At 42.0% G+C, this 23028-nt stretch overlaps 1 protein-coding gene across 1 annotated transcript in view; it reads left to right on the forward strand.

The window, feature by feature from the left end:
* Window positions 1-64: 64 nt before the first annotated feature.
* PEX3 (peroxisomal biogenesis factor 3) overlaps window positions 65-23028 on the forward strand; it is a 43212-nt gene continuing 20248 nt past the window's right edge. The window contains exons 1-3 of the mRNA XM_080664009.1: window positions 65-418; window positions 8662-8793; window positions 20372-20453. Of these exons, the coding sequence (XP_080520135.1) occupies window positions 346-418; window positions 8662-8793; window positions 20372-20453 (287 nt within the window). The 5' untranslated portion in view covers window positions 65-345. The remainder of the gene's footprint in view (window positions 419-8661; window positions 8794-20371; window positions 20454-23028) is intronic.

Genomic DNA, 23028 nt, shown 5'->3' on the forward strand with positions numbered 1-23028 from the left:
CCCGGAACTCGGAGCGCGCAGGCTGCGGTTTCCGGGGGACTCGATCGGCGAAGCACTCGGGAGCGATTTCTGGGCGGACCTGGGTGGCCCGGCCCAATCAGTGGAGGCGGCGGCGCGGCGGCGCGGCGGCTGCCACAGAAAGCGCCTCTGATCTGCTGTAGTCCACGCCCCCTTCCCGCTCCGGTGACAGTCTGCAGAAAGTCGCGTTTGGGGTTTCTGGAGAGCACCCAGCGGGACCACGGCGTCCCTGCCGGGGCGGTGGTCCAGGGCAGGTGACAGAGAAACGGTTTCCTAGTGCACCCCCCACCCCTACTCCTAGGCAGCCCGCACCTCTAGGGCCTGAAGATGCTGAGATCTACGTGGAATTTTCTCAAACGTCACAAAAAGAAATGTATCTTCCTGGGCACGGTCCTCGGAGGTGGGTGACAGCGTTCTTGGAACGGGGCGTTGGGAGGAGGGCATGGGAGCGAGGTGACTGTCTTCTAAAATAGAGAGGCCGGGGACCATAGTCCAACATGTGTAGAGGGGAGTCGTTCAACCATCTTATGGGGAGCGGGGCGACAAACCTCCAGGGTACTTTCCATCTCTCCAGTTGTGGAGTGTGAGCCCTTCGCCCTGACACTGCCCCTTACTCTGTTGGTCGCCTGTCCTTTATTCTCACGGACCTTGGGAGAACTCTCCGCGATTAAGTTTCTGTTTCAAGGCACCATTCTCGTATAGACACATGTTGTTGTTTAATGCTCTTCTATTGTTTTTTTTTTCCTGAGATTCTGGGTTTCTATTTGGCGCTCCTGGTACTTTGCTTGGCTTTCCCCCTTCGTACAAGTGTCATAATAATATTCTAGGAGTTGCCTCGACTCTGTACATGGAGTGTTGTTTAAAGGTAATTTGAACGTTTGAAAATAGCACACTTGTACAGAAGGACAGGAAGATATATACTAGACAAGAAAAGCACAAATCGATATTTTAGCTCTGTTTCTGCTATTTTAGAATACGAACTGTGCAGTCAATTGTGAAGTAAGACGGTGCTTTCCGCATGTGCAGTCTTCCTCGGGCTCTTCAGCGTTGGGATCGATGCCCAGACAGTACTGAGTTGCAGAGGCTGAAAGGCGATTTAGAAACAGATAACAATCTTGAGAGCCTTTTTCGTCATCTGGCAGTCATTTCATAACGAGCAGGAATGTAAAGGAGAGAGTAAAACGCCTGGTGAGATATAGGAGAAGAAAATGTAGGGATGTAAAGAAGTTTTTAGAATTTGAGTTTTTTGAGACATATTATCACTAACTACATGCTTTTGGTTATAGAAGCATGTAAAAAAAAAAAAAAACAAGGAGAAAAATTTCCCAAGGAGTTGGGTTGCTTTTCTTTTACTATTATTAGATTATATTCTATTATCCCCCCCCAAAAAACAATTTGAAATTAACAATACTCTTAGCATCAGTGATTTAGATCTATTGATTCTTGAAAGTTTGGTCACGCAAGGAGAGAGGCTTTTCCAAGTCTCTGAGATCTGTCATAATTTTATAATGAACAGATGTAAATTTTCTGGAAAAAAATTTACAGATAAAATGTGTTTTCTGATATATTCAGCCACTGGCATCTAATGTGTATTTAGGTTATGCTAAGACTGTTGAATTCATTTTATTTGTAGAAGCTAAAGATATATGTGTGATGGAAGAAGTATAAATAAAGTATTTTTGCCACCACAAAAAGAAATGAAAGAATCTCTCTTTAGCAATCTCAGAAAGACTAGTATACCTTTCAAATTTATGGAAAAATCTAATGGTACATTAGGAGTAATCATAGGGAAAGCAAAAGATTATACTTAAGAGGTAGTTATAGATTTTGTCAAAAATCTATCGAGAACTTTATAGTTACAGATTAAGAGGAATGAGAAAGAAAGACAAGGTTCAGAGAGACAAAGAAAATAATCCTAGTGTTTTATAACAAAAAAGTTAATCTAAAAGACAAAAAGTAGATGACCTTATGGCCTCATTTTTTTCTGCTTCAAGGAAAAGGTCCTATAACATGTTACACTTCAATTCATCTAATTCAAGAAATATTAATCAAGTGCCTATAGTACTTATCAAAGTAATGTGATTAGAAATAGAGGATTTACAAGATTTCCAATAGTAATAGTTACCATTTTGTGCTAAGCTCTTGTATTCAGTGGGGATGACAACAGGATAGTTATTGCTATCCCATTCAAGAATGTGGGAACTAGAGCCCTAAGAATTTAAGAAACTTGCCCAGTGTCTCAGAGTTGCTAAGAAGGAAGCTAGAATTCAAATTCAAGTGTGTTAGATCCCAAAGCACATTCTCTTTCCACACTATACTGCTTTGCCTTCACGGACTTCATAGTCTGGTAGAAATGAGAAGTGTCTTAGTCCATGCTGCTGTAACAAAATACCACAGACTGGGTGGCTTATAAACAACATAAACTTATTTCTCACAGTTCTGGAGGCTGGAAGTCCAAGATTGGGGTGTCAGAATGGTTAATTGGGGGCTTGCTTCCAGGTTGCACACTTGTTGTAGCCTCACATGGCAGAAGGTGCTCTGTGAAAACCCTTTCATAAGAATACTAAACCCATATAGAAGGGCTCCACCCTCATTACCTAAACACCTCCCTGAGACCCCAACTTCAAATACCCTCATATCAGGCGTTAGGATATCAATATATGAATTCGGGGCAGGAGGGCACACAAACATTCACAATCTAGCAACAAGTATACAAATAATTAGAGTACAAAACAAGCTGAAAAAAAATATTATACAGATCAAACTAACAGGTAGCATGTAAGATTATAAAAAAAAAATCAAGAAAGGGCTTAACGAAAGACACATATTATCAGTTTCGGAAGGTAGATGTCGACATGTATGCTCCAAGAGGTAGGAAAAAAAATCTAAGTAAAAACTTTGAGGTGCAGGCCTTATTAAGTAGGGATTTCCTGCATTTTGGATGAGTAATTGCTTTAGGCCAATTGTACAATTTGAACAGTTTATGCAAAGAGTAGATTTTGGTTCTCAAATTTTTTGACTGGTGGTGGTCTTTACACTTTTAAAAATTAAGGACTCTAAAAGAGACTTTTAAAACTTTTATCTAATTAATAGTTTCCATATTAGAAATTAGAAGTAAGAAATGTTTTTAAATAAAAATTTAAAAAATAGTAAACTTGTAACCTATTAATATAATTATTTTTCTAACTTAACAGAGAAGAGTGGTATTGTTTTAAATTTTTGCAAATGTCTTTACTATCTGGCTTAATTGGAGAAAGCTGGATTCTCATATTTCATTTTGTACTTAGTCATTTTGTACTTAGTCATTAGTATAGTGCCTCTATAGCCTCTAGAAGACGCCACTGTAAACTCATGAGAGAATGAGAATGAAAAAGAAAAACAGTGTTTTAGTATTATTACGAAAGTAGTTTTGATTCTCAGATCTACTTAAAGTGTAATTGAACACCTCCAGTAGTGCCCAAGCCATACTTTGAGAATCACTATAATATCGGGCTCTGGGAATACAAAAGAATAAGACAGTGTTCTTGACTTTGAGAAACACATGGTACACACAGTCCAGAAAGCAGAAATAGAAATAAACGAAATTAATACAATGGTAGTATTATCTATATATATAAAAGCCTAAGTGACCGTCCGTCCATTTGACTGTCCGACCAGCAGCTATGATGCACAGTGACCACCTGGGGGCAGAAGCTCTGACTGGTAGCTATGATGTGCACTGACCACCAGGGGCAGACGCTCAATGAAGGAGCTGCCTAGCTGCAGTGACTTGGCAGCTGCAGTTCTCAGATGACACATCCGGAACCAGAGAGGAGGGAGCCCGATTCCGAGTGCATCACCCAAGAACTTCCCTCTCACAATCTGGGACCCCACAGGGGATGTCATAGAGCCAATTTCGGCCCCATCCCTGCAGGCCAGGCCGAGGACCCCACCGGTGCACGAATCCGTGCACTGGGCCTCTAGTAGTACCATAATTGAGCAGTGTGCTATGGGGAGCATAGAGGAGAGAAAAACATGAAGGTGTCTGGTAAACTTCACTCAAGAATCCACTTAAGTTGTTCAGCTAGCAAAGGAGAGGGGGCACAGCAGGAAAGGGGGATGCTCACCAGATTCAGAGACATTACTTCTGATGAGTCCAAGTGTATTTCACTCTGGCTAACTACAGAGAACAAATGGGGATGAACTTGGAGAACTAGCTAGAGTGCAGGTTGTGAAGGGCCTTCCTTACTGGGCCAGCTACAGAATCTGGACATTATTCTGTGTATCAGTGCTTCTCAGACTTTAGTATATTTTTAATAAAAATATAGAATCCTTCTTTCCAGGATCATTAATTCACTCAGCAACTATTTATTTAGCTCTTATTGGGGATGTTTTCAAGGAACTTCCTTAAAGGCTACATTTTTAACAAGTTTTCCAAGTAATTCTGATATAAGTGTAATAGAGAATCCACATTAAGAAATAATGGAGGGTGTTGAAGAATTCTAAACACAGGAATAATGTGGTCAGATTTAAATTTTAGAAAACCACTGCATATATAAGATGGATTGGAAAAGTGTAAGACCAGGAGCAAAGGAGGAGAGTTAGGAAGCTGTTAAATGAGTGCATTAATTAATATTCAGGGTTTGGAAGAAGACAGTGGTAAAGGAGTTGGAGTCAAGTGACAAAAGTTAGACAGTATTTCTGAAATAGAATCAGAATAGCAGGATTGGGTGGTCTGTTGGATTAGGAGCAATGTTAATAGATTATTTTCAAACTTTTATTGAAATTATTAATCTAGTAAAATAGTTATGCTGAAGGAATTTTCATTCATTTGGTTTTTAAAAAACCAAATATATCAAATGGAAACACTAGCAGATATTTTGCTTTACCAGCAATGTTCTGAAAGGAAACCTCAAAACATTTTACATTTATTTTTTGAGGTATTTAGTGAATGTCTTCATTATTCATAAAAGTCATAGCTACAGATTACACTTTAATGCTATATAATCCCGTTCTTCTGTTTTATGAATGAAGCAATTTAGGCCTGCCTCGCTGACATGGCTCAGTGGTTGAGCATTGACCTATGAACCAGAACGTCAGGCTTGGATTCCCAGTCAGGTCACAGGCCTGGATTGTGGGCTCGATCCCCAGTGTGGGGCCTGCAGGAGGCAGTCGATCAATAAAATTCTTTCATCGATGTTTCTCTCTCCCTCTCCCCTTATCTCTGAAATCAATAAAAATATATTTTTTAAAAAAGAAGAAATGTAGGCCCTAAGAGGAAGGGACTTGCTCAAAGTTACCTACTATTTTGGTGCTCCAGCCATCAATACTGTCTGCCAAGCCAGAATTCCGGCACCCAGTCAGGATCCGATGCTCCCGAGCTCCATAATTTAGCTAACTAATTGTCTTCCTTCATTCTTATTTTCCTAGAGAGACAAATCTGACAAAATCAGAATTTATAAAATTTGGGAACGAGAATCTGAGTAAATTAGAATTTGTGTAGGAACTTAAGGGCTAACTCAAGAAAAATAATGGATTGTGGGACTTTACTCTAATTCCAGTATTAGTTTACTAGTTTACTAGGACTGCCATAACTAAGTACCACAAACTGAGTGGCTTAAGCAACAGAAATTTATTGTCTCGCCCTGACTGGTCTGACTCAGTGGATAGAGCGTTGGCCTGCGGACTGAAGGGTCCCAGGTTCGATTCCAGTCAAGGGCATGTACCTTGGTTGTGGGCACATCCCCAGTAGGGGATGTGCAGGAGGCAGCTGATTGATGTTTCTCTCTCATCGATGTTTTTAACTCTCTATCCCTCTCCCTTCCTCTCTGTAAAAAAAAAGTCAAAATACATTTTTTTTTTAAAAAGGAAGAAATTTATTGTCTCACAGTTCTGGGGGCCAGAAGTCTAAGATCAAATGTGTTGGCAGGATTTGTTCCTTTTAAGGCTGTAAGAGAAGAATCTGTTTCAGAGCCCTCTCCTTGGCTTAGAGATGGCCATCTCCTCCCCTTTAAATAAGAAACGTTCAAACCTGTAGAGAAGTTTTGTAAAAGTTTATTTCAGCCAAACTGACATCATGCCAGGAAGCAAGATCTCAGATGTTCCAGAGAAGGACAGTTTTGCAGTTTCTTTTATAAATTTGGAACAAAAGAGGGAATGTAAGGATGATAACGTGAAAGTAAGAAAAAACAAGATACAGAATAGTTAACAAGATTATGTGCTCCTGCTAGGGTAGTTACTCCTTTGAGATATCTACAAAAGAGGATTCTGGCATTCAAGGGTGTGTTAACCTAGATGCATAAGAACAATGGACAGGGCTTGCTTCAGGCAAAGATAAACCTTTTTATAGGCCCGAGGTGTGACCTGCTCAGTTAGGAATTTATGATCTGATCATCACCCTGGGAGGTTACTTTCAGTCATATTTATTAGAGAGCCCCCTTTTAATCCATATCCCTGTGTCTTTACATCATCATCTCTCTACACATGCTTGTGTCTAAATTTTCTCTTCTTATCAGAACACCAATCTTTGGATTAGGGGCCACCTTAACAACCTCCTTTTAACTTGATTATCTCTGTAAAGACCCTATCTGCAAATACGGTAACATTCTGGAAGTACTGGAGCTTCAACATGGGAATTTAGGAGGGCATACAGTTCAACCCATAACAATTCATCTTCTCCTTTTAGTTAGAATAAACTCTATCTATTAAACAAATACAGTAGTTCCTAAAGAATTTTTATCAGACACATTGAGAATCTAATGAAAGCAGTGGACTTTCCCCCTGGAAAACACCTACTAATCAAATTTACTATTATTTTGGAAAAATGTTAGCTATACAAAGCTACACATAGGGCATTATTGTAGTGTTTCACTTTCCATTATCATTGTTTGATAAATAATAATTTTACACATAACTTTTAGCAATCTGTTGTATAAAGAAAATATAAGCAATTCATTGAGAAGTAACTGTTATGTAACAATTGCCTGTCAAAGAGTTACTTTGTGAAACATCAGTCAATTTCTTCATTTTGTTGGTTTTGTGACACCATCATCAGCTTAGGATAGAGCAGTGGTCGGCGAGCCGCGGTTTGCCGCTCTGTTGACTAATGAGTTTGCCGACCACTGGACTAGACTAAATGTTACCATGTAGTTGGAAGCTGTGAGGATTAGGCAATTGTGGCATATTGTGTGCAAAGAGGTAAAGAGTAGTATATGACAGTGGTCGGCAAACTCATTAGTCAACAGAGTGGCAAACCGCGGCTCATGAGCCGCATGTGGCTCGCGAGCCACGGTTTGTCGACCACTGGGATAGAGTAAAAAGAAAGGTAGCTATGAAGACACTCATTTGAAATTTATTTGTTCCTTAAGCATGATTATAATGCCTTTGTTTGTACACAAACATAACCACAATCATACTTTATTTCTGCCTAATTATTTGTACTACCATACCCTTTTATTGAACTGTTATCCTATATATAAGATGTAATATGCAAATGGTTGTTACATCATGAAGAGTGAGGACCGAATGCATAACGACCATATCACAGATCAGCAGGAGGGTGGGGCAGCAAGCTATGAGGGAGGCTCGGGGGGAGCTACAGGCGGGCAGAAAGCTACTGGCGAACTACTGGTGCACAGGGCTACTAGTTTTTAAGAATACGTAACATGTTATCTGTTCATCTATAATGCTTGTTAGTGAAAATAATTCAGGATGTGTGTTTGCTTTAGAGTTCCTAGAGGAATGCTTCCTCCCCATCTGTGACAAACAGACTAAATTCAATTATTTAGGTCATGCACAATTATTAGGTTCTTTTTAGTTAGGAGCCCCAGACAGTTGGAGATAGATGAGGATTAGTTACTCCTCTACAACCTTGTTTGCCAGGTTATAATGAAGCAAATTCTGTCACACACAAAAACATCTGTTAGCAAGGCATAGGTAAAACAGTATGATAAACTTGTTTTATGGGTTCATTGAAATCCCATTGTCCTTTTTGGTACTACATTTTATCTTATATTTTTTAAAATGTTACATTTTATCTTATATTTTTTAAAATGTTATATTTTTATATAACATTGATTGAAGAAAGAATGAAAAATACAGAGGAGCGAACAGAAGAAAAAAATCACTTGCTATCCCACTATTCAACAATGATAATTATTTATTATATGTTAGAAATTAAAACCCACCTGTGTTTCTATGCAGTTGCTTACATTAAAAAGAAAGACTTCTTATTTTATCATCTAAAATATAACATGGATATTTCCTTGAGTCATTAATTATTTCATAATGTGGTTTTTAATAGCTATATCAGATTCCATTGTATGGATAGACCGTAATTTATTTAAGCAATTCCCTATTGTTGGTCATTTAGAATATCTCCAGTTTACTATTAAAGACTTTGTAGACTTAATTCCTTTGTTTTTCAGACCTAGTCCTTATGTACCTGTCTATCTTTGGCTGTTAAAATAACAATCTCCTTTTCCTTGTCTTTAAGTTACAATTCTTATGTAATTCTTTAATTTAGATTTTTAAAAGTTATAATTTTTAGCATTTTGCTAGTATAAGCATTATATTTTAATAAAGCAGGTTAAAATACTGTTTGGAATATTTAATAAACTAGTTATTGGATTAATATACTAGCTTGTTTTAAATATACAATTTTAGGAGTATATATCCTGGGGAAATATGGACAGAAGAAAATCAGAGAAATACAAGAAAAGGAGGCTGCAGAATATATTGCTCAAGCACGACGACAGTATCATTTTGAAAGTAACCAGAGGACTTGCAATATGACAGGTAAGGCCAGAGAAATATTTATACATGTACAAAGTTATTTAATGATTTATATTAATTTTTATCCTTCCAGGACAGAAAAGGCAAAGGAAGAATGGTAAAATCTAGCAAGTATTTAATTCATGATTTAACTGAAATACATGTGGATTTTAAAAAAGCAATATACAATATAATTGTTCATTCATTCATTTTATTTATTCATTCAGCAAATAATTTGGGGTACCCAACACTTTTTGGAAAACAGAAGATGAACGATTAAAAAAAAAAAAGATCCCTGACCTTCAGAGTTTATGTGCTAGTGAGAGAAAAACATGATAATCCTCAAATAAGTAACTTTGAGCAGTGACAACTTCTATGAAGAGAATAAAACTGTGGGAAGAGTGGGGTTGCTGTTTAAGATAAGGCATTCTGGAGAGTCAGGCCTTTTTGAGGAGAAACCAAATGATACAATGGAGGAAGCCATGCAAAAGCCAAAATGCCTGAGGTGGGAACAAGCATGGCACATTCAAGAAACAGTACAGAGGCTCTGTAGTTAGAGCGATGAGCAGTAAAAGAGTGATAGAAAGTAAAGCTGCAGGTAGTCTTGATCCCATTGGGCCTTATCTATCACTAGGGGCCCGGTGAATGAAATTTATGCACAGGGGTGGGGGGATCCCCTCAGCCCAGCCTGCACCCTCTCCAATCCAGGATCCCTCTCTCAATCCTGGACCACTGGCTCCTAATCGCTCACCTGCCTGCCTACCTGATTGCCCCTCACTGCCTCTGCATGCTGGCCTGATCACCCCTAACTGCCCCCCTGTCGGCCTGGTTGCCCCTAACTGCTCCCTGCTGGCCTGGTCACCCCAAACTGCCCCCCCCACCAGCCTAGTTGCCCCTCACTGCCCCCCTGCCAGCCTAATTGCCCCCAACAGACCCCCTGCTGACCTGGTCGCCCCCAACTGCACCCCACCCACCAGCCTGGTTGCCCTTCACAGCCCCCTTGCCAGCTCAGTCGCCCCATGCAGCCTGCTTGTTCAGTCGTTTGGTCATCCCTCACTAACCCCCCTGCTGGCCCGGTCATAGGCAGCCATCTTGTGAGGACAAGACAGTCAATTTCCATATTACCTCTTTATTATATACGATAGTAAACAGTCATAAGTTTGTTAAATTTACAGTAAGCAACTATACACCTGTAAGTTTAGCACTATAGTATATACTCAAGCAGTGTTAATTAACAGTAATAATTTAACCTCCAGAGCTAGAAGCTTACTGGGAGAATGCCATACCAAAATCATTAGAAAAGAACAGGTGTTATAACTGGCATAACTCCTAAAAACTTAGTTCTCAAATCCATTTAGAATCTGGTGGGGTTTTTTTGGGGGGAAGGAGGGGTTTAAAAAATATTTAAAGCTTAATCCATTTATTAACATCTTTTCAAGAACAATTAATTTAGAACAAATTTATAAAGTTAAATTCTCTTTATCAAATTTTAAAAGTAAAATTGTTTTTCAGAGTTGAAAAGACTTTTATTTTTAGTTCAGCTCCATCTGACAGATAAAGAGGCTAAGATTAGGAGGTAAAGAGACACATCCAAAACAGCCAAAGTATGATTTTTATATTTAACACTAGAGGCCCAGTGCACAAAATTTGTGCACTTGGGGAGGGTGTCCCTCAGCCCAGCCTGCACCCTCTCCAATCTGGGACCCTTCGGGGGATGTCTGACTACAGGTTTAGGCCCAATCCCTAAACCTGCAATCGGACATCCCTCTCACAATCCAGGACAGCTGGCTCCTAACCGTTCGCCTGCCTGCCTGATTGCCCCCTAACTGCTCCCTTGCCGGCCTGATTGACACCTAACTGCTCCTCTGCCGGTCTGATTGCCCCCGACTACCCTCCCCTGCTGGCCTGATCACCGCCAAGGCTTTTATTAGTATAGATATGACCCTTCACAGAAAATTTTACTAACCCTGCTTTACAATAAGGGCTTGACAATTGAATCATTGGGACCAGACACCAAGATTTCCTTTCTTTGAATAGTGGAGGGAATAATTATCTTGTCTTTAAGTTGCCCTAAAATTAAAATGAGATAATGACTAAGAAAAGTATAAAAGCACCACATAAAGAAAACTATCTTTTTCATGTACTGAAAAGACAATAAAGAGGTAAAATGAAAAACAATATTTTTATTCTCCCCCTTCCTTCCTTTACAGCCTTTATTTAAACTTTGAAATTTATAAAAATGTCACTCCAATTTTCATTCAATATTATTTTGTATTGGTTTCAGGTTTTATATTAGTTATAGACAGTGGTTAGACAATCATATACTTTACAAAGTGTTCCCTGATACTTCCAGTACCCACCTGGTATCATACCATCATTACAACACTATTGACTATATTCCCTATTTAAGTGATAATGGGTTTACAGGTTCCTTCCAGTCTTTCTTTTGTGTTGTTTGCCTTTCCTTTTCTTTCTCACTTCTTCCCTCATTTTCCTTATATAGTATCTCAATTGGCCATCAAAACTCAGTGAAGGCACTGGGACAGGCTTAATCCATTTACAGACCAGGAAACTGAGGCCAATTCCAGTTGGCTGTGGAACTTGACTCAGCGCACAGGGAGCCCTCAGAGCCATGCTCTCTGCCCTTCCTAAGGGGCAGCCGCTGGGCAAACAGAACAAACCTTCCCGTCAGGCTTCCGAGCCTCATTCTCAAGCACCTCTTCATTGCGGACGCTCCACATTCTTTCCTCTCCCCAGGCCCCTTCCCCCATTCTTTACTGCCCCCCCTTCTCCGGATCAGGTGGTAGGCTTCGCATTTACCACATAGGCATGCTCTGCCATGGGGCAGGGCAGAACGGGCTTGCTTTTGGGTCAAGGCGGGAGCAGGAGTCACTGCCTCTGAAGTGCGAAGGCCCCCTGGGCGAGGCCGGTTAGCACTGGGAGCTTCTCTGAATCACTCTAAGTCAGTCCAGTACCCTGCAGTGTGGCACCCCTCCACTGAGGTGGCACCGCCCCTCAACTCCCGCCTTAGGGCTGCGGGTCCTTCCAAGCCCCTTGATCCCTGGCCGGGCCCACCCACGTCTTGGGGCCACTGCAGAACCTCTCTCTCTGCAGGCGAGGCAGATCCCTGCCCGGTGCAGACTGCGGGGCTGCCTGAGGGGCCGCTCCAGGGCCCTGCTCCAGCCCGAGCCCCCTCTGGTGCACCCCGCCTCGCCAGGTTTTTGCCTTTGATCTATGGCATTGTTGACAGCACATTCCTAGCAAGCCTGGTACCCAGAGGGGCACAGGGTCAGTTCTTTGCCCAGAATGTTAGAGGTTGCAGAAGCATTTGCAGATGTCGCCCAGAGCCTGCTGGCAAAGACAGCGCCTGTGTGGGGTGTCCTCATAGAGGAATGGTGAGGCGTTATTTGGGGCCCCTTGGAACGCCTGCCTCCTGGCCAGCCGCTTTGCCAAAGCTGTGGCACTCACCCTGGAGCGGCCCCTCAGGCAGCCCCGCAGTCTGCACCTCCCCATGGGCAGCAATGTTCCCTGGGCCCCACGGGAATGGCTAGGCAGGCCCAGCTGCACCTCCCCGGGGCAGCAATGTTCCTGGGGCCTGTGGGCGTGGCTAGGTGGGCCAGCCTCCCCTCGCCGGGGCAGCAATGTTCACGGGGCCCCACTGAAGTGGCTAAGCAGGCCCAGCCCCGCCTCCCCTGGGCGGCAATGTTCCCAGGGCCCCATGGGAGTGGCTAGGCGGGCCTGATGCCCCTCCCAGGGCCTGCAATGGACCTGGACCCTGCAGGTGGCGTCTGGTGCTGCTAACCCCGCCTCCCCAGGCCCCGATGGACTGGTACTTTGCGGGCGGAGTCTGGCGCTGCCCTACCGGCCTCCCCTGGCACCCGATGGACCCGGACCCCCAGGGGCAGGCCATGGCGCTGCCCACCCTGCCTGCGTATGCAACTTTACCTGCCATCTTTGATGGGTTAATTTGCATACTCGCTCCTGATTGGCTGGTGGGCGTGGCTTGTGGGCGTAGCAGAGGTATGATCAATTTGCATGTTTCTCTTTTATTAGTGTAGACTAGAGGGCCAGTGCATGAAATTCATGCATGGGGGGGATCCCCTCAGCCCAGCCTGCACCTTCTCCAACCCAGGACCCCTAGGGGGATGTCCGACTGCTGGTTTAGGCCCGATCCCTCTCACAATATGGGACCGCTGGCTCCTAGCTACTCACCTGCCTGCCTGCTTGATCGCCCCTAACTGCCTCTGCCTGCCGGCCTGATCACCCTTAACTGCCTCCCCATCCCCCACCCCCGCCAGCCTGGTCGCCGCCAACTGCCCCACCCCCTGCCAGCCTGGTCGCCCCCAACTGCCCCCCTGCTGGCCTGGTCGCTCCACGCAGCCTGCTGTTCAGTCATTACTGTGAGGGCATCCTGACCAATTTGGATATTACCCTTTTATTAGTATAGATGATAATACTTAATTCTATAAAGCAAATAGTAATCATAAATACTGGATAAGGCACAATGAGTAAAAGCAAAGGTTCAAGGGTAAGTCAGATCTGGTTCAGTTCCCAGTTTTGCCTTGTAATATCTGTGTGTTTGGGGGCAAATCTAAATCTTAGTTCTCTCCTCTATAAAATTATCATCATAAAACCCAGTTCATGAATTTCTTTTAATAAATCTTTATTCAGATTATTACAGTTGTTCCTCTTTTTCTCCCCCATAGCTCCCCTCCACCCAGTTCCCACCCCACCCCCTGCCCTTACCCCCCCCACATTGTCCTCGTCCATAGGTGTACGATTTTTGTCCAGTCTCTTCCCATACCTGCCATACCCCCTTACCCCCAAGAATTGTCAGTCCACTCCCTTTCTATGCTCCTGATTCTATTATATTCACCAGTTTATTCTGTTCATCAGATTTTTAATTCACTTGAATTTTAGGTTCACTTGTTGATAGATATGTATTTATTGTCACTTTGTTGTTCATAATTTTTATCTTTACCTTTTTCTTCTTCTTCCTCTTAAAGAGTACCCTTCAGCGTTTCATATAATACTGGTTTGGCAGTGATGAACTCCTTTAGCTTTTTCTTATCTATGAATCTTTATCTGATCTTCAATTCTAAATGATAGCCTTGCTGGTAGAGTAATCTTGATTGTAGGTTCTTGCTATTCATCACTTTGAATATTTCTTGCCACTCCCTTCTGGCCTGCATAGTTTCTCTTGAGAAACCAGCTGACAGTCCTATGGGTACTCCCTTGTAGGTAACTAACTGTTATTCTCTTGCTGCTTTTAAGATTCTCTCTTTGTCTTTTGCCCTGAGCATTTTAATTATGATGTGTCTTGGTGTGGTCCTCTTTGGATTACTTTTGTTTGGGGTTCTCTGTGCTTCCTGGACTTGTAAGTCTATTTCTTTCACCAAATGGGGGAAGTTTTCTGTCATTATTTCTTCAAACAGGTTTTCAGTATCTTGCTTTCTCTCTTCTTCTGACACCCTCATAATTGGGATGTTGGTATGCTTGAAGTTGTCCCAGAGGCTCCTTGCACTATCTTCATATTTTTGGATTCTTTTTTCCTTTTTCTTTTCCAGTTGAGTGTTTTTTGCTTCTTTGTATTTCAAATCTTTGACTTGATTCTTGCGATCCTCTAGTCTGCTGTTGGATCTCTGTGTATTATTCTTTATTTCAGTCAGTGTATGCTTAATTTCTAGTTGGTCCTTTTTCATATCCTCAAGGATCTCACTATATTTCTTGGATGTTTCTAGAAGATTCTTGAGTAACCTTATAACTGTGGTTTTGAACTCTATATCCAGTAGTTTGCTTTCCTCCATTTCTTCCATTTGTAACCTGATTCTTTGTCTCCGCATTTTGGCTGCTTCCCTGAGTTGATAGAGTGGCTTTGTGTGCTAGGTGTCCTCTAGGGCACAGTGGCTCAGCCTCCCCAGTTATCTGAGGTGGACACTCTTGATACACCCCTTTGTGGGCTGAGTGCAAAGTCTTGGTGTAGTTAAGCCTTGATTGCTGTTGGTATCACTGGGAGGAATTGACTTCCAGGCCAGTTGGCTGTGAGGACCAGTTGTGTCTACAATGGGAGAACTTCTGTGCTGGAGACACCCTTATGGGGCAGGACTTGCTTCAGTGGGGCTTTGGCGCTCACTGAGTCTGCCCCCTGAGTGTGTCTCTTATGAATGTGAAGAGTTGTAATCTGGATGATCATACTCTGACCACTGGGTACACTGGCTCTTGGATCTCCAAGGAGGTGCAACTTTAGCTCTGCCTGAGGCCACCCAGCAGGAGCTACAGAGAGATCGCAGATTCCTCTTCTTTGTTTGGGGTTTGGAGGTGCCCAGATGAGGCCCAGCTGTGAAGCAATGCAAGCAGTTGTTAAGCCTTGGGACTTCTTTTGGAGGCTCTGGGGCTCTCTAACCCAAATGCAATTTGACAGGTTTTTAGGCGGAGAAAGGCCAGGCCATTCATATGCAAAAGCCTCTGTGCACAGCTTGGGTAGGGTTGTAAATTGGGTGGGGCGAGATCTCAGGGAATCCCCAGGGCAGAGAAAACAGCAATGGCTGACCGTCAACCCTGCCCCGAAGAGGCCCCCGGGTCTCTATGTCCGCAGCACCGTGCAGGAACAATGATCGTTGCAAGTACCTCTGAGAGAAAGCCACCTTGCATTCCGGCCCGAAGCCAGATAGTCCAGTATCTTCCTCCTGATTGAAAAAGACAACAGTGTACCCAGCTGCCAGCCCCTTTCGAGCGCGCCCGTACCTCTGCACTTCACTTCTGCACCTCCGCACCTCCGCACCTCCTACCAGACTCAATGTGCTTTTCTCTTTCCTTCTAGTTGTAGAATTTCCACTCAGCCAGCCTTCCCATATTTCTGGATGATATTCGTTTTGACTTTTAGTTGTAGTTTTAATGTGGTTGTGCGCGACAGCAAGTTCAGGTGTTTACCTATGCCACCATCTTGGTTTCCCATGAATGTTTTGTTTTTTTTTGTTTTGTTTTTAAATATATTTTATTGCTTTTTTTAAACAGAGAGGAAGGGAGAGGGATAGAGAGTTAGAAACATCGATGAGAGAGAAACATCGATCAGCTGCCTCCTGCACACCTCCTACTGGGGATGTGCCCGCAACCCAGGTACATGCCCTTGACCGGAATCGAACCTGGGACCTTTCAGTCCGCAAGCCGACGCTCTATCCACTGAGCCAAACCAGTTAGGGCTCCCATGAATGTTTTGTGATAATGTGATGAGATAACACAGATAAAGTGCTTCATATACAATACTCAGTAAATAACTTTTTTAAAATGGCATAATTATTTAAATTGATATTTAGCATTTAATATAGTGGTGCTACCAAGGACATTTTATTTTTTTATTTTTAAATATATTTTATTGATTTTTTACAGAGAGGAAGGGAGAGGGATAGAGAGTTAGAAACATCGATGAGAGAGAAACATCAATCAGCTGTCTCCTGCACAGTCCCTACAGGGTATGTGCCCGCAACCAAGGTACATGCTCTTGACTGGAATCGAACCTGGGACCCTTGAGTCCGCAGGCCGACACTCTATCCACTGAGCCAAACAGGCTAGGGCTACCAAGGACATTTTAATGAATTTTTAGAGACTAAGAACAATCCAGTTTTGCTTCAGAAAATTGAAAAAGGTAGGTCTTGGAGTCTCAAAATATATCTCAGTTTGGCATGGATCCTTGTGTCAGTTTGTGTCCTCTGGAAAGAAGATTCTAATATGGGATTAGTTGTGGGAGAAATTAATTAGAGGAAGCACCTATGAAGAATAAAGGGGAGGGAGCAGAAGTAGGAAAGGAAATCCTTTAGACCACAATGCAGGTCTGATCAGTGAATGGAAAAGGAGAAGGAAGGAAGATTCGGTAAGAAGAGTCTCCATCTACAGTGCAGTTCTCAGAAGGTTTCAGCAGGCCAGTGTGAAGTTCTCAAGCCAAAGTTCCCTGGTAGATGTGTGTCAGGATGGCCGAATGGTCTAAGGCCAAATGGTCTAAGACTCAAAGTTCCCTAGTAGAGGAGTCCCCTGGGAATAGGCCTGCTTCAGTATCCCCACTGGGCATTCTCATTGTCTGGGAGCAGTGTGGGCATGGTAATGGATCCATGATAGAGGGGTGGCAGCTGGGGCTATCAGCTAACAATCTCCTCCCAGAAGAAGATGTGGTGGCACATTTCCATGACCATCACAGCCCTCAGATAAATAAATAGCTGACCACAGGCAATTCAAAATAAAATATGGTAATCAATATAAGCCAAAATATAGGTTACTGAAAAACTTTCCAAATTAGCTTTCTGGTATGCATTGATAATGGAGTTATAAATCATATTAAATTTCTATCATTTTGAATAAGATGTAATGGATATACTATAACAAATTTAGTACTTTTAGGTAAATGTAGCTAGTTTTTCTGCCCAAGAAATTATCTCCAGCTTGAAAGATAGCATCTAATGACATGCTTCTGTGCCCTGACTATTGGCTTTATCTTCTTCATGATTTTACTAAAGATTTGGAAGAAATGCTTATCAAATTTACACATGACACAGTGCTTGGGTGCATAGCTGACACTGTAAATGAAGTTTTAGGATGCAAAATAGTCTTGTCTCATATAAGTGCTAGATTGGGATAAGTGAATTGTCTGCATTAAAAGTCAGTGGTACAGATATAGAATTATCTAAGCTTGCTTGGAAGCAGGGAATGATTAAGGGTTCAGAATTCTAAATGAACATAAGCTTGTTATGAACAAACTAGTGGCCCAGAGCACGAGATTCGTGCACATTAAAAAGGGATTAATTAGAGGAAATAATTTAATACTGCTATTTGCCCTTTCTCTATAATAGAAGTGTCAGAGGTGAAAGAAAATTAGTAAAATGTATATGAAAAACCTTCCTCCTGTCAGAGTCTGGGGCGCACCATGGGACCCAGAGTCAAGTCCCCGCCCACCCATATGCGCCTCAAAATCACGTGAGACCCAGACGCTGGCGGCCCCCGCCCCCACTGGGCTAGATCCAGACCTGGCCAGTCCCACCCTTGTCAAGCCCCGCCAGGCAGGGGACATAGCCTCAGGTCCCCTGGCCCAGCGCCAGGACGTGGGGCATGGCCTGAGGTCCCCAGCCCAGACTGGGCTGGAGGGCATGCTTTGAGGTCCCCCGTCAAGCCCCACCAGGTGGGGGACATGGCCTGAGATCCCCTGTCAAGCCCCACTGGGTGGGGGGCATGGCCTGAGGTCCCCCATCAAGCCTCACCAGGTGGGGGGGAGCATAGCCTCAGGTCCCCCAGCCCAGCACCGGGAGGAGGGAACAGCCTCAGGTCCCCCATCAAGCCCCGCTGGGCGGGGGACACGGCCTGAGTTCCCCTGACCCAGTACTGGGGGTGCACCTTAAGGTCCCCCATCAAACTCCGCTGGGTGGGGAGCACGGCCTGAGGTCCTTTGTCAAGCCTCACCTAGTGGGGGTTACGGCCTGAGGTCCCCCAGCCTGGCGCTGGGGCTGGGGGAGCAGCCTGAGGTCCCCTAGTCCAGCAGCAGGATGGGAAGTGCACCTTGAGGTCCCCCATCAAGCCCTGCCGGGCAGGGGGTGCAGCCTGAGGTCCCCAGGCCTGGTGCCGGGGTGGGGGGCACGGCCTGAAGTCCCCTGTCAAGCCCCACCTGGTGGGGGGCATGGCCTGAGGTCCCCCAGCCTGGCGCTGGGACGGGGTGAGCAGCCTGAGGTCCCCTAGCCCAGCACCAGGACAGGAAGCACACCTTGAGGTCCCCCATCAAGCCCGCCGGGCGGGGGGCATGGCCTCAGGTCCCCTGGCCTGGCACTGGGTCAGGGGGCGTGGCCTGAGGTCCCCCAACCTGATGCCAGGGTGGGGGATGAGGCCTGAGGTCCCCTGTCAAGCCCCGCCGGGGGCAGGGGAGGGCATAGCCTCAGGTCCCTGCTGATGGCTCGTTAAGGCTCCTATGGGAACTTGGCTTCAGCTGTGGGTGCAGCCATCTTTGTGACAGAGTGATGGTCAATTAGCATATTCCCTCTTTATTAGATAGGATAGTTAATATGCTGTTTAGGGATATTAATTTAATCTGAGACTTTAGTAAGAAAGTCTGTGGTTCAGATCAAAAGTAGTTACAGCATGCTCTGCAGTAGTCAGAGTGCATACAGGTCCATTTCTGCCTCTTACACACATGTTAAGAAGATACAAACTGGAATGTGTCAGAAGACAAGTACACTAAGACAGTGGTCGGCAAGCCGCTGTTTGCCGCTTTGTTGACTAATGAGTTTGCCGACCACTGTCATATACTACCCTTTACCTCTTTGCACACAATATGCCACAATTGCCTAATCCTCACAGCTTCCAACTACATGGTAACATTTAGTCTAGTCCAGTGGTTAATATTCTAAATACCTCAGGTGAGCCCTGGCAGGTATTGCCCAGTGGTTGGAGTGTTGTCCTGTGCACCGAAGGGTCACAGGCTCAATTCCCGGTCAAGGGCCAGTATTTGGGTTGCAGGTTTGAATCCAGGCCCCTGTTGGGGTGTGTGCAGAAGGCAACCAATGATGTGTCTCTCTCATATCGATGTTTCTCTCTCTCCCTTCCTCCCTGACTTCCACTCTAAAAAGTTAAAGGGGAAAAATATCCTCGGGTGAGGATTAACAAAAATAAATAAATACCTCAAGTGATTTAATCATACAGCTTGAGGAAGTACGCTGAAGCTGCATAGTACAGTACTGAAATAAATGTCTAGAGTTGGTTAAAAGCTGAATGTTCTATAGAAAAAAAAATAATGTGGATTTTGTAATTAATAAGCCTTGACTACAGGAAGTAAAAAACATACACTAAAGTTTTCCCTTTTAGAATGTGGGGTTTGTGGTTTTTCTTCAATTTTTTTTATTGCTTATTTAGTGTTATAAACTCATTTTAAATTTATATATGTACATTTCCCCAATATTTCTTATACCATGCATAGAGCCATAAATAAAACAACTCCTATAAATTACATGTACTCTTTCTTCCATAGAGTACTGTATTTTATTTTATCTTCATGTTACTCTTGGGAGTTATAGGCAGTAGCCATTGGCAAAACTAGAACTTCGGTTTAGCAACTCTTCATTCCTAGCCTGATGACTTTTGCCGAGGTTATAATAAATGCTTATCACTTTGTAGTGTTTAATAAATAAGTGTTTTTCTAAAATTAGAAGTAAAATGTATAGCTAAAGATAAAAATGTTGTTCTTAATCATTTTATTATATCAGAAATAGACTTTTTTTTGTAAAGAAAATTTGGAGAGGACAGAAAATAGAAAAAAAAAGAATCATCCGTAATCCATAGCCCAGATACCACCACTGTTGGCATCTGGGAATAATTTTCTCATACTTTTTCCTATGTGTACTTGTTTACATTGCTATAATCATAGTATGTATAAAATTTTGTTCACTTAACATAAGTAGATAAATTATTTATTAGTATATAATCCATTTTTATTAACAATAATAATAATAATAATTTGAAAACTCTAATCCTGGCCTTCCTCCCAACCCTTGCTAGTTGCTAGTCCTGTCATAGTCCTGTCAGGGAAGGCAGTCATAGCACTTGTGACCTCTTTTATTTTCTGTTTGTGTTACAGTGCTGTCCATGCTTCCAACACTGAGAGAGGCCTTAATGCAGCAACTCAATTCCGAGAGCCTCACAGCTCTGCTAAAAAACAGGTAAATGAAAGGTACAGCATTTTTTTACTTATATACTGCACTTAAAGTGTGTACAATTAACTGAAATACTTTTCAAACATCTTTGTTTCCTTATTTTTTTCTTTCTAATTAAAGCTTACAATATAGGTTTATTTGGAAAAAATATTTACTAACTATATCTTTGAATTCATATTTTATTTTGTCCAGTTATTTATACTCTACCTTGATACACAAAATATTTGGGTAAACAAATATTTATATGCATTCTGGTTTTTATATAAATAGATCTTATATCACTGACATTACTCAGAAATATAATTATTGAGTCCTTATGGAATGTGTTTCTGAACCAAATACTAAGTTACGTTAAACAGTGGGCTTCTTAGAGAGTTTACAATATAAGAGGTAAATCATGTGAACATGCATTTTAGGTAAATAAGGCATATGAACTTACATTTTATTTTATTTTTTATTTATTTTTATTTATTGATTAAGGTATTACATATGTGTCCTTATCACCCCACTGCCCCACACTACCCTGAACTTACATTTTATATTATTTATGAAGTGAAATACAAATACAACATGAGCAAAAGTAATGATAATTTATCTTACCATGACAGTTTACTGGCTACACAGCACTTTCACACATAGGACCTTGTGTATGGAGTGCAGTATGTGTTGGGTATTCTAATTTGGTGGTGCTGTGTAAATTTGAGAAGAGCTCCAGAAGAAAATGGCTTCTTATTTTAATGGACAAGATGGAGAGAAATGGCCTCAATAAATAAATTTTAATCATTGTGGCCTTACTGAAATATTCGCTTTCCTAGTAATCATCCTCCAATACCCAGGGGAAGAAAGTGCTATTTCTGAGCTCTCTCTGTGCCAGGCCCAGTGCAGATACCTTACATACATGCTCCCATTTAATGTTCACACTTGCTCCATTTAATTTTCACAATATTCTTGTGAGGCAGATATTTTCATTCATTTTGCACATAGGAATTTACTGCTCAGATAGCTTCAATAGAAAGCTGGAAAATTTCTTTGAAACATTTTCTTTATTCAGAAAATACCTCCCAAAGTGACAATGGATTTGTGTACTTGGAATTTTTTTATCTGATTAAAATGTAATTTTAATGACAAGGGGTTTTCCTTCTAAATTTCATCATTGTTAGAGGTTGACATAATTTCACCATTACTTCCAGATGTAAGTTCAGTTTATGTTCATATAATTATATGAAGAAGAAACATATCAGCAGAATACTGTCAAATAAATCCTTTTTATCACATATATGTCCATAAATAGGGGATAAATAAATATGTACATAAGTAGGGAATAAAAATGCATTTTAATTGTCTTAAGTTTTAGTTTTATTGGGGAGACATGACAAATAAAGTGAGTAGCACCTTTATAAAAGCAACATAAAAACAGTGGCATTCTTCCTCCTTGGTGACTCTTTCCTACAAGGCTCTAGGTTCCCTGTGATAATTAACAAAGGGTCTCTTTCCCTTTAAGACATTGCCATCCTAGGAAGGAAGTAGATGAAATAAATTATAATTCAAGACATATTATGTTTGATCTGTGGTTTAAAAAAAATGTAAAAGCAAACTGTGGGGTGAAGATGTGTTGGGCTAGAGAAAACAGGGATTGGTTTTGAAGGGTAATCTTGGACAGCTTTAAAGAAAAGGTGGCATTCCTCTTACTCCACTGCAGACAGGAGAATTTCTTACGTTCTTAAGAGTTTAAAATGGGCAACAGTTCTAATTCACTGTTTCCTTCTTATATCTCAGTGTTATTTTTCCTTACCTTTCTTTTGATTTGAAATTACTGTTTGCAGTTTGAAGTAAAAAAAAAAAAAAAAAATGTCGTTAATAATTAGTCAACTTGTGAAACCGGTTTGGCTCAGTGGATAGAGCGTCGGCCTGCGGCCTGAAGGGTCCCGGGTTCGATTCCGGTCAAGGGCATGTACATTGGTTGCGGGCACATCCCCAGTGGGAGGTGTGCAGGAGGCAGCTGATCGATGTTTCTCTCTCATCGATGTTTCTAGCTCTCTATCCCTCTCCCTTCCTCTCTGTACAAAATCAATAAAATATATATATTAAAAAAAATGTCCATTTGAAAGACATTTGCATAAAGACCCTTACAAAGTATAATTAAATAGGCCTCCAACCTAATGATTGTTTTTGTATTAGTTTTCAGTCAACTAAGGTCTCTTACAAGTCTGTCAAGCAAATTAATTTTCTCTTTAAACTAGTTATGATAATAGCTGATCAGAAATAAAGAAAAGATTTGGTGGCCTTATTTTGTAAGTTTAGCAAATAAGCTTCCATCACTGTTTTTAGTACTTGGAATTCTTATTGAAGATTGATAATGACAATGATGTTTTGGTGACAAAGAATCTTTAATATCTTCTATCATAAGAGAAATAGAACACTTTGAAAGGATTAGTTTAATTCTTAAGAAGACATTTTAGTGACACTAAAGAATTCCAAGTATGAATTCATGATGTATTTTATCTCTTTGAATATATGTTCATATAAGTATACAGTAGGTCCTCGAGTTACATTGGAGATCTGTTCCTACGGCACGACATAA

The sequence above is a fragment of the Plecotus auritus genome (genome assembly GCF_963455305.1).
Source record: "Plecotus auritus genome assembly, chromosome: 4".
NCBI lineage: Eukaryota > Metazoa > Chordata > Mammalia > Chiroptera > Vespertilionidae > Plecotus > Plecotus auritus.